The 15988-nt window shown below is 38.0% G+C and overlaps 1 protein-coding gene across 5 annotated transcripts in view; it reads right to left on the reverse strand.

Moving 5' to 3' along the window:
* JAK2 (Janus kinase 2) overlaps nt 1-15988 on the reverse strand; it is a 143938-nt gene that overhangs the window by 99001 nt on the left and 28949 nt on the right. For all 5 annotated transcript variants that reach the window (NM_001132128.1, XM_054519394.2, XM_054519396.2 and 2 more), the window contains 1 exon segment: nt 6930-7180. In NM_001132128.1, the coding sequence (NP_001125600.1) occupies nt 6930-7155 (226 nt within the window). In that variant the 5' untranslated portion in view covers nt 7156-7180.

Below are 15988 nucleotides of genomic sequence, written 5' to 3' on the forward strand. Positions count from 1 at the left end.
ATATCTCTCACTTTAAATCAAAAGCTAGAAATAATTAAACTAAGTGAGGAAGGTATATCAAAAGCCAAGAGAGGCTAAAAGCCAGGCTTCCTGCACCAGTCAATCAAGTTCTGAATGCAAAGAAAAAGTTTTTGAATGAAATTAAAAGTGTTACTGCAGTAAATACACAAATGATAAGAGAGCAAAACAGCCTTATTGATGATGTGACAAAAGTTTGAGTGGTCTAGATAGAAGATCAAACCAGCCACAATATTCCCTCAAGCCAAACCCTAAACCAGAGCAAGGCCCTAATTGTCTTCAAATCTATGAAGGCCGAGAGAGGTGAGGAAGCTGCAGAAGAAAAGCAAGAAGCTAGGAGAGGTTGGTTCATGAGGTTTAAGAAAAGAAACCATGTCCCTAACATAAAAGTGCAAGGTGAACCAGCAAGTGTTGATGGAGAGGATGCAGCAAGTTATCCAAAGATCTAACAAAGATCACTGATAAACAATAGATTTTCAGTGTAGACAAAACAGCCTTCTATTGGAAGAAGATGCCATCTAGGAGTAGTTTCATAGCTAGAAAGAAGTCAGTGCTTGCCTTCAAAGTTTCAAAGAACTGAATGACTCTCTTCTGAGGAGCTAATGCAGCAAGAGACTTTTAGTTGAAGCCAATGCTTATTGACCATTCTGAAAAATCTATGGCCATTAAGAACTATGCTCAATTACCCTGCCTGTGCTCTATAAATGGGACAACAAAGCCTAGAAGATAGCACATCTGTATAATAGCGTGGTTTACTGAATATTTTAAGCCACCGTTGAGACCTAAAGCTCAGAAAAAAAGATTCCTGTCAAAGTATTATTACTCACTGACAATGTACCTGGTCACCCAAGAACTCTGATGAAGATGTACATTGAATTTCATGTTATTTTCATGCATGCTAACACAACATCCATTCTGCAGCCCGTGGATAAGGAGCAATTTGACTTTCAAATCTTATTATTTAGGAAACACATTTTGTAAGGTTATGGCTGTCACAGTGTTTCCTCTCACAGATCTAAGCAAAGTAAATAAAAAAACTTATAGAAAGAATTCACCATTCTAGACGTCATGAAAAACATTTGTAGTTCATGAGAGGAGGTCAAAATGTCAACATTAACAGGAGTTTGGAAGAAGCTGATTCTGGCTCTCATGGATATCTTTGAGGGATGTAATCTTCAGTGGAAGAAGTCACTGCAGTTGTGGTAGAAGTAGCAAGAGAACTAAAATTAGAAGTGGAGCTTGAAGACGTGACTGAATTGCTGTAATCTCATGATAAAACTTGGACATATAAGGAATTGCTTTTTATGGATGAGCAAAGAAAGTGGTTTCTTGAGATGGAATCTATTCCTGGTGAAGATGCTGTGAATATTGTTGAAATGACAACAAAGGATTTATAACATTACATCAACTTAATCAAAGCAGTGGCAGGGTTTGAGTGAATCAACTTCCCATTTTCAAAGAAGCTCTACTGCGGGTAAAATGCTATCAAATAGCATTGCATACTACAGAGACATCTTTCACGAAAGGAGGAGTCCATTGATGCAGTAACCTTCATTGTCTTATTTTAAGAAATTGCCATAGCCACCCAACCTTCAGCAGTCACCACCCTGGTCAGTCAGTAGCCATCAACATCAAGGCAAGACTCTCTACCAACAAAAAGATTATGACTCACTGAAGGCTGAGATGATTGTGAGTGCTTTTTGACAATAAAGTATTTTTTAATTAAGGTATGTACTTTTTTGGACATAATGTTATTGCATACTTAACAGACTACAGAATAATTTAAACATAACTTTTATATGCACTGGGAAACCTAAAACTTCATGTGATTTGCTTTACTGCAATATTTGCTTCACTGCGATAGTCTGGAACGAAACCCACAATATCTCTGAGGTATGTCAGTATTTTAAAATATAACTGCTGAGACTCTTTCAAGCAGATATTTTTAAAACATTTCATCTGGTTTCTTCAGTTGTCCTCTGTAGAAAAGTTGGTTCAAATTTTCAAGTTTCCCTGAACTGGAGGTATAATAAAAATCCATGCTTGCATGTGGTTGCAGAGAGGAGTTGTTTTAATTAATAGGTAACAGATCACAAAAATATTTAGAAGTCATGAATACTCTTAAAAGAACAATGTGTCAAGTTTTACACAATACACTAATAATTATGTCCTTTGTGCTATTTTAATTTACAATGAAAAATTTTAAATATCAACTTAAATGTGAGTGCATATGTAATTTCTTAAAAGATATTTTAGAAGGTACATCAACAAATGGTTGAAAGCCACTGAACTAAAAAACCAAGAGAATACCTAAACCACACAAGTAAATAATACAAGCTATTTTCAAGCATATATAGAACATTCACACATACGCATACACATACACACACAAGCACAAACACAACAATCACCTGAACTCAAAACAAGTCTTTAGAAGTTCCACAGAATAACCACTCATACTATGTTCTCTAACCATACTTCAATTAAATCAGAAATGAATATGTAAAATTTTTTAATCCTATATATTTAAAACATAAGGCTCACAGAACACAAAAGTATTTTATTCTAGTTACGTTTTCACTATTGTCCACTGTAGACAGAAATGGCACAAATGACAAACTGACAACAAAGACTTAAATTCTTAATTTAAATTATTAACACGACCGTCTACTTACAGATGTGTAATAATTTCGGTAAGTTATTTATAATAACATTATTTAGCGGCAACTTTTAAACAGTATACTTGCATTCATTCTTTTATTTACAAATAACTTCCAAATAACTCAGAAGTCAAAGGAAAATACATTAGGAAGCATTTATAATGAATAATGATTACCAATATCATGTATTAAAAATCGTGGAATACAACTAAGGTGAAACTCAAGAGGAAAAATTGTAGCTTTATCTGCTTATATTAGAAAATAAGAGCAAATGATCTAAGTATCTAACTCAATATAGTAGAAGACAATAGAGTAATCCCAAAGAAGGTTACAGATGGACATGATAAAAATCCAATAGGGAGAAGTAACAAAATAAAAGATGATTCTTTGCAAAATAGATCTTTGTCAAGGATAATAAGAAAAAAAGAGGCACAGATAAACACTAAGAACTTTTAAAAAGCATAATTATAAGTTATGAAGACAAAGAGTGCTAGAACAACATTATGCCAATAAACTTGAAAATATAGACAGATGGACAATTTTTGTAAAAATATAAATTTAAAAAGATTCGTAAATTTAAAACTTCAATAGAACTATAACCATTAAAGAAATAGACTCTGGCTGGGCGCAGTGGCTCACACACTTTGAGAGGCCGAGGCAGGTGGATCACCTGAAGTCAGGAGTTTGAGACCAGCTTGGCCAACATGGCAAACCCCGTCTCTACCAAAAATACAAAAATCAGCTGGGTGTGGTGGCGGGTGCCTGTAGTCCAGCTAGTCAGGAGGCTGAGGCAAATGAATCACTTGAACCTGGAAGGCGGAGGTTGCAGTGTGCCATAATCATGCTGCTGCACTCCAGCCTGGGCAACAGAGCAAGACTCAGTCTCAAAAAAAAAAAAAAGGAAACAGACTCTATCCACTTAAACAAAAGAAGAAGAAAAGAAAGAAGGAGCAGGAAAGAGACAGAAGAAGGGAAGGAAGAAGAATAACAAAATAACAATGAAGAAAGAAAAAACCACCATCAGGCCCAGACAAGATTTATATTTGAGTTCAACCAAACATGAAAGACAATTCCATCTTAAGTATACTATCACAGAGAATAGACCAAGAGGGAACAGAGAAATTAACACATTTTGTGAACTTAGTTTGACTATGATACCAAGGGTAATCTCACCAATATAGATAGAAAAATCTTAAACTTTACTTCCATGATTATAGAAGTAAAAGAGTAACATCAGTGAAAATGGTAGAGTAGGTAGTTCCAAGGACCTATCCTTCTCCCAGAAACAGGAAAAAAAAATGAGTAAAAACTGTCAGAATGAACTTCATATAAACTATAGAAAATAGGCAAAGATGTGCAGCAATCAGATAAATGCTGAATCAAGAAAACAGCAACTTAAAAATGGCAGGAAAGTTGTGCAGCATTTTTACTTAACCACCCACTACCCCCAGGTCCTGCCCACCAACCCCGGCTCCACTCCCCCTAGGTAAGCAAAGTCTTGAAGATGGCAATTGGTGTTCCCAGTGTGAAACTCTGGTCCCTGGCTCTGGAGTGAAGAGAGCCAACCTTAATCTCAAAAAACTGTTTTTCTCTCTTTTGCCCTGACTGGGGACTGACTGAAGAAATGATGCAAAGAGCACACCTATGTTCCACTTAATTCAGGACTTTCTCAGGGCAGAAAAGCAGCTACACAGAAGACATTCATTGAAAACATTGCAAATGAACAACCTGTTGCTATCTGGGGCAGAGGTCTAAAGTTGAGGCAAACAATAAACACACTGAAAACCAAAACAGAGATGACAGAGGAGAGTTTATTTGGGAAATGACAGCACTGAAAAGCATTTCTATGTATTGGAAAGTAGAAAAGCTATATGCATGCCCAAGGAACAGAACTTAGAAGAAAAGACCCGAAGCTTTCACCTCAAGCTGTTCTTTAGAGTCAGCACAAGCAGGAAGGGAAGGCTAAGGCAGAGTTGTAAATGAACTGGGTAAACACTGAATGAGAGCCCCAACACAGAGCCAATCTGCAAAGACTGAAAGAGTTTTTTGTTCTTTTCTATTATTTTCTTTTGGCCCTAGGAATTCAATAAAATCTGTCAAAAAAAAAAATCTTACAAGCTAAAGCAAAATCTTACAAGCTAAAAATGAATAAAAATGAATCTTACAAGCCAAAAAAAAATTTTTTTTTTTTTTTTGAGACGGAGTCTCGCTCTGTCGCCCAGGCTGGAGTGCAGTGGCGCAATCTCGGCTCACTGCAAGCTCCGCCTCCTGGGTTCATGCCATTCTCCCGCCTCAGCCTCCCGAGTAGCTGGGAATACAGGCACCCACCACCACGCCTGGCTAATTTTTTGTATTTTTAGTAGAGATGGGGTTTCACCGTATTAGCCAGGATGGTCTCGATCTCCTGATCTTGTGATCTGCCCACCTCAGCCTCCCAAAGTGCTGGGATTACAGGCGTAAGCTACCGTGCCCGGCCCAAGCTAAAAACCTTACAAGTTAAAATCTTACTAGCTAAAAAATATCTTACAAGCTAAAAAATCTTAAAAGCTAAAAAAATCTTACAAGCTAAAATCTTACTATAAGCTAAAGGATCAGAGATTTCAGAGACTACACACAACAAAAATTACAGACTTTACAATACAGTCAAGATCACTGACTAGAGGTCTCTCATATCCACTTCCCCACTAAAAGCTAAAACCATGAGTATATAATCACACTTTGAGTAGATTATCCAAGAGGAACACTGGTATTCAACAGAAAAGCAAGGAAGGAGACAGAACAAGACAGCCTGCCCAGCCGGGATTGGCAAGAAGCTAGGAGAGACTCCACATAGGGAAAGGGTAAGTGAGAGATGCCCAATGCTCCACATTCTTACTGTGAACCCCTGCAATTTTAGTCACAGGAGAGACCCTAGACCCTTGCAGGACAAAAAATAAACACAGAGGGCTGCCCAGAGACAGCACAAAAGCATTTCCTATTCCAGTGAGGAAGTTCACACTGGGTCCCACACTCCCCCTGAGTCCTAAGCAGCTACAGCAAGGTGACATTTTGAAGCCCAGCTCACAACAGAATGCGTACTCCCCTGGGGCCCAGTGGCATTGTAAAAAAGAATGTAATCATGTCATTCACAGCAACACGGATGGAACTGAAGGTCATTATGTCTAGTGAAATAAGCCAGGAACTGAAAGACAAATATCACAAGTTCTCATTCATATGTGGGAGCTTAAAAAGTTGATCACATGACAGTAGAATGGATTGGTAGCAGAGACTGGCAAGGTTATATGGGTGGGAAGGGGGAAATGAAGAGATGTTGGTTAATGGGCACAAAAATACAGACAGCAGGAACAAGTTCAAATGTTTGATAGAAGTGTAGAGTGACTACAGTTAACAACAATGTATTGTATTTTTCAAAATAGCTAGAAGGAACTTGAAATGTACCTAGCTTCCTCCAACTTACAGTTAATGGCTATTCTGACCTATACTGATCTTAAATAAGAGAATAAATTGATGTAATCAAACATTCTTATAAATACTATATTAGACATTTAATTTACCTCTACAAATAAAATCATACTACTATTCTTCAAAATAAAACTTATGCATCAACTAGTCTTTCTATTAAAAGAACATTTAAAAATGAGATACCATGATAATAGGCTCTATAATAACCTCAGTGGTCTAGTGAAATGTGTTAGCTCTACAGAAAGAGTTCTCTGGTTCATAGTTTTGGTCCATAGATGATATAATCAGGTCTCAAGAGTAAAAATGATTTCAAGATACACCAAAGATATAAGAAATATATATGAGGAAAGATTGGCAGAGGTCTTCAGAAGCTAACTAGAAGAAAGTGATGGTTTGTCAACCATTTTAATCAAGATTTTAAATCAAATACATATTTCAAAACATTAATTTTTTGCTTTCATGTTGCTCTCAGGATCTAGCTTTAATATTACCTTATGTCATGAGATAGCCCATGACAGGATTCTTTAACCACCTTATATGTAATTATAAAGAACAGTCAGCAAACATTTATGGGCATCAATTTGTTTTGATACCTAGCCCAAGGCAGATTCACCATAAATTGTACTCCAGTAACACTTGCATTTTCTACGCATGTGAAAACACACATGCCAGCCATACAAGCATTAAAAAAAATAAAAATATATATTATGCATGTACCTATTATTAGCATAGCATAATTAAAACAATAATCCATGCATAAAAAGGAAAATGCTGTTTTTTAATACTTACCACAAGCTTTAGAAGCAGCAATACAGATTTCTTCTGCAACATACTCCCCGGATGGAAAGGTCAGATAATCTGCCTCAGATTTCCCAAGGGAATGGTAAAGATACACCTGAAGAACTGGATCTATTTGCTTCATAGAATTGGCATTTCCAGAAATATCACCATTCTGATATATAGAAGAGGTGGATGTTCCCTCCATTTCTGTCATCGTAAGGCAGGCCATTCCCATGCAGAGTCTTTTTCAGAACATTTGCCTGTAAGAGAAAACAATAAAGTTACAAATGGGCTGGGCGCAGTGTCTCACACCTGTAATCCTAGCACTTTGCAGGGCCGAGGCAGGCAGATAGCTTGAGCCCAGAAGTTGGAGACAAGCCTCAGCAACATGGTGAAACCTCGTCTCTACAAAAACATACAAAAAAAACAAATTAGCTGGGTGTGGCAGCACGCACTTGTAGTCCTAGCTACTCTGGGAGTGGAGCAGAAGAATTGCTTGAACCTGGGAGGATGAGGCTGCAGCAAACCTCCGCACTCCACTGCACTCCAGTCTGGGTGACACAGCAAGACCCTGTCTCAAAAATGAATAAATAAATAAATAAAGTTACAAATGGAAATAATATTGATAAGGCACCCTTCATATACAAAGAAGGACTGCTCCTTGACAGCAATGGCTGTCAAATCCATTAACTGGATTAATATCATGTACTACTACATACAAAGCACAATGCAAGAAATCATACATTTTAAACTTCCTGTGGACAAAGATTATAAAATTCCAGTTAACAACCTAATTGAGGACGATGATATAAATTCCTAACATGAACAAACATGCATTAAACTCAGTTACAGACAACAGAAGAAGAGATCTCAAATTGGGGGAAGAGGGGTCCAGAAGGCTGACTAGAGTTATCTGGTACTCACCTCCTCCACAAAGAAGAACCAAAATAGCGAGTAGATAATCACACTTCGAATAGGTCGTCTAAGAGAGAACACTGAAATTCAACAGACAAGTGATAGAAAACACCTAAAGCAAGGAAGGAGAGGGAAGCGGGGCAGCCTGCTCAGCCAGGATCAGCCAGAAGCCTAGAGAGCCTGCACAATGTGGGGAAAGAGTAAGTGAGAGACTCCCAGTGGCCCACATTTTCACTGCAAACTCCTGCAATCCCAGACACAAGAGAGCCCCTCAACTTTCATGGGCTCTGGGAGTAACATAGGGAGCTGCCTGGAGACTGCACAATGACATTGCTTTAGAGAAGGAGCTTATGCTGGTCCAACACACCCCTGAGTCCTAAGCAGCTACAGCACGGTGCCATTTTTAAAGCCCAACCCACACCAGAATGCGTCCTACCCTGGAACCCAATAGCCCCTGCATATCCACACCCCTAGAGCCCCACTGACATCCTCCACCAACAGTCACCTCCATTGCTGGCTGCTGCCTATGGGACAAAAGCACAAGCCATTGGCAATAACCTCACTGCTCCCAGCAGAAGGGCTGCCATATATTTGTATGTGCCCTGAGGACAAGCTCTACCACCTACAGCTGCCACCATTGCAGGCTGCTGCCGCTAGGTGTCAAAATGCAAATTTGCATGCACCCTGAGTACAGCTTCATCACATCTACAGCCTCTACCTGCAGCTGCAGTACACACTCCTCAGCCAACTCCCTACAACTGCTCCCACTGAGAGCAACTGCACCCTCCCCAGCATCAGGGCACAGCATAGCCACTGCTGCCCCCACCTGAAGATTCCACCAGGAAATTGGAAATCCTCCTGCTCCTGCCCACCACAAACAGCACCTGCTCACACCACTGGAGGACCTGAGGATACTCTCACCCTGCCCAGCTCAGCACCCTACTCCCAAGTACCCAAGCATGTTATCTGGGGGCCTTGGGATTACACCAGTTTGTCCACGCCCACTGTCAACTGAGCATTCCACCTGGGGGTCTAAGGAGGTGGCCCACTCAACCTGCCACTACCACCACAGCTGGTTCCCACTCACACTTGCCACCTGCAGGTTTTAGGACTTGCCTACCCAGCCTATCGCTGTCACCGCCGACATAAGCACAGGCAATTGGAGAGCCAGAGGTTGTCCTACCACTGCTACTGACATGACCCATGCCATGCTCACTGCCCAGGGGCCTGTGGACCCACTCAGCTGCCCAGCCCATCACTGCCACTCCTGGTACCCAAACAAGTCACCTGGAGACCCAAAAATTGGACTGCCTGGACCCACTAACACCATTACTAATGTAAGCCACCCTGGGGCTAATGTACAGACATGGTTGTCCAACTGCTGCCACAACTGAGGACTGAGGATCAGTCCAGCTGGTGTCACCATCCCCAGCAAAAGTTCACCATAGCCTCCACAACCACACACTACGCCACTGAGGAAATCACAGACACCACTGATGCTGTTTACAAAGGAAAAAAAATCTTACAGAGAGTACACTACTGCATGCACCCAGATTCAAACCCAAAGTACCCTGGCCAACCAACACCCCAGTCAAATCTTCAGGAAAAAGTCCTACCCTATGAAAGCAAATTCAAAAAAATGGAAGTGATGATTACACCAGATGTGTAGATATCAAAGAAGTAAGGACACAAGAAACATGGGAACATGAGGAAATATGACATCTCCAAAAGATCAAAATAATTTTCTACCAAAAGATTCCAATGCAAAAGAATTTCATGAAATGCCAGAAAAAGAATTAAAAATAATGATATTAAAGAAGCTCAGGGAGATAGAAACGCATACAGATAAACAATACAAAGAAACCAGAAAAACAACTCAGGATATGAATGAGAAATTTACCAAAGAGAGAGATATCATTTAAAAAGAAAACAAGAAACCCTGAAACTGAAGAATTCATTTAATGAAATAAAAAATACATTCTAGAGCATCTAAGAAGAAAGAATTTCTGAACTTGAAGACAGGTCTTCTGAAATAACCCCATTAGACAAAAATAAAGAAAAAAGAATGAACAAAGCCTGCATGACATATGGGATACCATAAAGCAACCTAATATTAGAATTTTCAGTATTCTAGAAGACAATGAAAATACAAAAGGAACAGAAAACCTGGTTAATGAAATAACAGCTGAAAACTACCCAAGTATAGCAAGAGATTTAGACATCCAGATACAGAAGCTCAGAGATCCCCAAAAAGACAAAATTCCAACAGGTTCTCCACAACACATTAGAGTCAAACTTTCAACAGTTTGTCAAAGACAAAGAGAGAATTCTAAAAACAGCAAGAAAAAAGTGTCTAGGCACTTCTAAGGGAAGCTCCAATTAGACTAACAGCAGATTTCTCAGCAGAATCATTACAGGCCAGGAAGAGAATGGAACGATATATAAAAAGTGCTGAAAGAAAAAAACCTGCAAGTCAAGGATACCATACCCAGCAAAATTATCCTTCATTAAGCAAAGGAAAAATAGTTTTTCTGAGGCAAGCAAAAGCTGAGGAATTCAACACTACTAGACCAGACCTACAAGAAATGCTTGAGGGAGTTCTACATGTGGAAGTCAAATAACAATGTCAGGCCAGGCACACTGGCTCAGGCCTGTAATCCTAGCACTTTGGGAGGCTGAGGCAGGCAGACTGCTTGAGCCCAGGAGTTCAAGAGCAGCCTGGACAACATGGCAAAACCCCATCTCTATGAAAAATACAAAAGAATTAGCCAGGCATGGTGGCAGGTTTCTGTAGTCCCAGCTATCTGAGAGGCTGAGGCAGGAGGATCACCTGAGACCATGGAGGTCGAGGCTGCGGTGAGCCATGATCGCACCACTGCACTCCAGCCTGGAGGACAGAACAAGAGCAAAACCCTGCCTCAAAAAAGAAAGAAACAAACAAACAAAAAGGACAACTACTACCATTATGAAAAACAGATGACAAAAGTATCAAACCCACTGGTAAAGCAAACACACAGACAAGAAAGGATTCAAATGTTATCACTATAAAAAACCAACAAACCACAATGCTAAACAATATGAGAGGAAGAAAAGAACAAAGGACCTACAAAACAACCAGAAATCAATTAATAAAATGACAGGAATAAGCCTTCACATATCAAGAATAAACTTGAATGTAAACAGATTAAACTTTCCACTTAAAAGATAGAGAATGGCTAAATGGATTAAAAAACATGACCCAACTATATGCCACTTACAAAACCTCGTCTCACCTTTAAAGATACACATAGACTGAAAGTAAAGGGATAGAAAAAGATATGCCATGCAAAGGTATATCAGATACAACCGACTTTAAGTCACAAACAGTAAAAAGACAAGGTAATTCTAGAATGATAAAGGGATTAATTCATCAAGAGGATATAACAATTCTAGAACTTCTAATGTATCAAAACAACAACAACAAAACCTGGCAATTACTTTAACAGATATAAAACTGCAAGATTTTTGAAGTTCAACTGTAACTGGATATGCAACTTTAAAGAATTAATTTGTTCAAAAATACATAATTCCTTGAAATCTATTACATCATATCTTATTATAGTCGATATTAAATGCAGCAAAAGCAGTTATAAGAGGGAAGTTTATAGCAATAAATACCTACATCAAAAAGGAGGAAAGATGTCAAACAACATTACATTACACCTCAAGGAACTAGAAAAAGAAGAACAAAGCCCAAAGTTAACAGAAGGAAGGAAATAATGAAGTTCAGAGCAGAAATAAATGAAATAGAAACTATAAAAATGATGGAAAAGATTAACAAATCTTAAGAGTTGGTTTTCTGAAAAGATAGAAAGTTAATTAAAATGAAGTTCTTAGCATTAAGGAGTAAATTTGCTAGAATTTTATCAGCTTGTGCTCACCACTGACTTTGGATTGTTTTGTGCTCATCATTGTTTTTGGTCTTCCTTCTGGACTCACTTTTTCCTGCTGAAATGTATCTTTTAGTAGACCTTTCAGTGAGGCTCTGTGGGTTTTTAAGTTGTAGTCTTTGAAAAAAATATGTTGCCCTCACTCTCAAAATCCTATTTATAATTTTCTTCCCCCAGAACTTTAAAGATATTACTGCACTGTTTTGTGGTATCTATTAACATAAATATGAAGTCTGCTATCACTCCTACATGTCATGGCTTTCCCTCAAGTAGTTTAAAACTTGTTTGCATTAGCAGCAATGTTCTGCAATATTTTTGGAAAGGTTTTGATGTAGATTCTTCTTTATCTTGATCAAAAATGACTATATACTTTTAATCTAAAGATTCATGTCTTTTTTCTATTCTAGGAAATTCTCAGCTACTATGCGGTCAAATGCTACTTCTTTGTTATTCCCTCTAAATTATTTTAGCAGAACTGTTCACTGACCATGGAAGCCTCTCAAGCTCACTTCCATATCCCTCCATTTCTTTCTCATGGTAAAAAAAAGTGAGGATAATGGTTAGCTTGGCAGGGTTGGGATAGTGAGAGGGCATGGAGAATAACTGGCAGGAGGTACAGGGAGACCTCTGGGGTGCCTCCTGCCAGTAATTCAGGTGATACTCTATTTCTTGATCCAAGTAGTGGTTAACAAAGGTGTGTTCACTTTATGAAAATTTGTTAAGTTGTGCATTTATGAGTAGCATACTTTCCTGTTTGTGTGTTACACTTCAATTTGAGGTTTACTTACATTTTTAAATTTTATCGGGAAAAAATTCATTTTTCAATTTTTAATTTTGTTGACTATTTTTCTTAGCACTATGTTTCTTCATATATTTTGCAATTTGGTTGCAGGCTCATTGCACCATTCCTCACCTCACCTTGCCCTCAACACACACACATACACAGTCTGTGGTCTCCCTCCTCATCTAACAATTTGTGGCTGCCACAACTTAGCCTACCTGGGCTATCCATATATAGAACCAGGTCTTATAACAGCAGGTTAAAATTCCTGCCTTGAGGAGGTATCTGATACGATGCAGATCCAGTCAGTCACAAGGCAGGAGATACTTCACTTCATCCTGAAGTTCCGAAATCATGTCATCTCATCTTCCTAAGCTTGCAACTTATCCAAAGCTATAGCAATAGGCAGCATTTGGCGGGAGGTTCCCCTTCCAATAATCTATTTGGAGGGAAGCGACGGCTGGCAGTAAAAGTAACATCCTGGACCTGCCTCTAGTCATCCATGTTGTACCACAAGAGCAAAACTGTCTCCAATGCCTACTTCTGTACAGGAAACCCAGCAAGCATAGCATAGGCTTTAACCACACTCAGTATTTTGCACTTATAATCTATATATATGTACAGCTTGATCTATTTTTATTCAGGATATTTTTTTCTCTTTTTATATTTTAATATGACACAATCATGTGTTTAGAACAGAAAGGATGTTAACTGGAAATCACACTGCCTTAAACATACACCCATACCCCAGAATTCCATAGGCACTCAGTAAATGTTTCCCGAATTTAAATGAATTCAATCATTTAGAAAATGCATTGATGCTTTTCTACGAAAAAGAATCAAAAGAATAAGTGACTCGAATTGGCTTTTTTCTTTTCCTGGAAGTACATGGCGAGAAAGAAAACAATAGGATCACTTGAGCCCGGAGGTCGAGGCCGCAGTGAGCAGTGATTGTGCTCATGCCACTGCACTCCAACCTGAGTAACAAAGTGAGACCTTGTCTCAAAAAAAAAAAAAAAAAAACAATGATCACAACTACAACTAGCATTACTGCTTTGATTTGTGCTAAGGTGCCAGCAGTTTAACTCACTATTATTTCTGTACCATTTGTGCATATGTCAACTCAATGAAAAAGACATTTAACATCTTGGCATTATTATGAAAATCATGTTAATTTCATTAAACCCTTGAATAGGTTTTTAGGATACCCAGGCATCCTCTAGAGACCACGTTCTGAGAACTGCTACAATTCTACATCTAGTTACAAACTTCATGCATATTTACACCAAGAGACCCATTACAAGAATATTCATTGCGCCTCAGCTTCCAATGGCAAAAACTGCAAACAACCCAAACTATCAGGAAAATAGGTAAATACTTTTGTGCATTTATACTATAGAATCTGTTCCTCAGTTGTTAAAATAAATGAACTATAGCTTTATGCAACATGGATAAATCTTAAAAATACAATGTTGCAAAAGCAGTAAATTATAGAAAACTATAAGCTGTAAAATACCGTTTTTCTAAATTTCAAAAACAAGCAAAACTGAATAATACATTGTTTAGGTATATACATGTGTTAAACAAATCTCCCCCCGCCCCCGCAAAAAAAAAAAAAAATCAAAAATCAAGGAAATGTTAATCCCAAAATACAATACACAATGGTTACTTCTGCAAGATAGACAGGAGGACAGCTAGGGAGAAACACATATGTAGGTGCAAATTGCTGGCAACATTCTAGTTCCTGGGGTGGGTGGTAGTTTCACGGGTGTTTAACATATTGTCCTTTATAACTCTCATGTAAGTTACATCTATTCTACTTTTACATGATTTTCCCCTCCTAAATACAATCAAATGCACAAATCTTAAGTGTACCAGTCAATAACTTTGGACACTGCATATACCTATGTAACCCAAAGCCCTGAGAAATTATCAGCATCCCAGAGTGCGATGTTCCCCCTCCTGTGTCCATGTGTTCTCATTGTTCAATTCCCACCTATGAGTGAGAATATGCGGTGTTTGGTTTTTTGTTCTTGCGATAGTTTACTGAGAATGATGATTTCCAGTTTCATCCATGTCCCTACAAAGGACATTAACTATCATTTTTTATGGCTGCATAGTATTCCACGGTGTATATGTGCCACATTTTCTTAATCCAGTCTATCAGTTGTGGGGAGGGGGGAGGGGGGAGGGATAGCATTGGGAGATATACCTAATGCTGGATGACAGGTTGGTGGGTGCAGCGCACCAGCATGGCACATGTATGCATATGTAACTAACCTGCACATTGCGTACATGTACCCTAAAACCTAAAGTATAATAATAATAAAATAAAATAAAATAAAAAGAAAATATAAATTAGGAAAAAAAAGAATACATAACAAGCAAGCTATTCGAGGTGAAAAATCAAATAGAAAATGATTCCTTTTTACCTGTCTATGTCTAATGCAATAAAAAGTTATTAATAAAAATGTATTCAGGTGAAAAATAAAAAAAATAAAAAATAAAAAAAAGAAATTATCAGCATCCCAGAAAGTTATTCCATGCTCCTTCTCCATCAGTCCCTGCTCCGACCACTCAAGTGGCCACAGCTGTTCTGATATTTTCCCACCATAGATTAGATTATGATTTTGCTCATTGTCTTGTACCACTAGAATGAAAGTTTCTTGAAGGTAAGAACCTTAATGTATTATTTACTGCTGCACTCAGTGCCTAGGATACTCTCTGACACATGAAAGTTGTTGAATAAATGAAGAGTATATAAAAGCTGTAATTAAGTCTCATCAACATGTGTTGATTAATAAATCTGTTGAATAAAGAGTAAATAAGAGGCTGGGTACAGTGGCTCACACCTGTAATCCCAGCACTCTGGGAAGCCAAGGTGAGAGTATCACTTTAGCTCAAGAATTCAAGTCCAGCCTGGGCAACATAGTGAGAACCTGTCTCTGCCAAAAAAAAAAAAAAAGAGAAAGTAAATACAAGTTATAATAAATTTTAATCAACTGTACACATACACTCGAAAACCAGTACCTCAAATATCACATTTTAAAAGTTCATATTTTCAAACTTTACTCATATACTACATAATTCTAAGAGACACAACTTTTCAGATCAATAAATATACATGAAGAAGTAATGCAGTAGATTAGAAAAATTACTAACCTGGGAGCCAAGAGACCTAAAAATAAGTTTCATCCTTTCTTATTGCAAACTAGTTACATGACAAATGAATCTCAGCTTCCTCACTTGTATAATAAAATTACTTAATTAAATTTCCACTGTTCCTCCCAACTCTTAAAAATCTATGATTTATAGTAAATTATACATCATCTAAGTACAAAATAAATTTTAAAAATTAAGTGTTACAAAATGACAAGAAGAAAATGATCATAATTACTTAAAACAAAGAAAGGTTTTAGAAGTTTCACACAACAATTAAAACA

The sequence above is a fragment of the Pongo abelii genome, chromosome 13 (assembly GCF_028885655.2).
Source record: "Pongo abelii isolate AG06213 chromosome 13, NHGRI_mPonAbe1-v2.0_pri, whole genome shotgun sequence".
Taxonomy (NCBI): Eukaryota; Metazoa; Chordata; class Mammalia; order Primates; family Hominidae; genus Pongo; species Pongo abelii.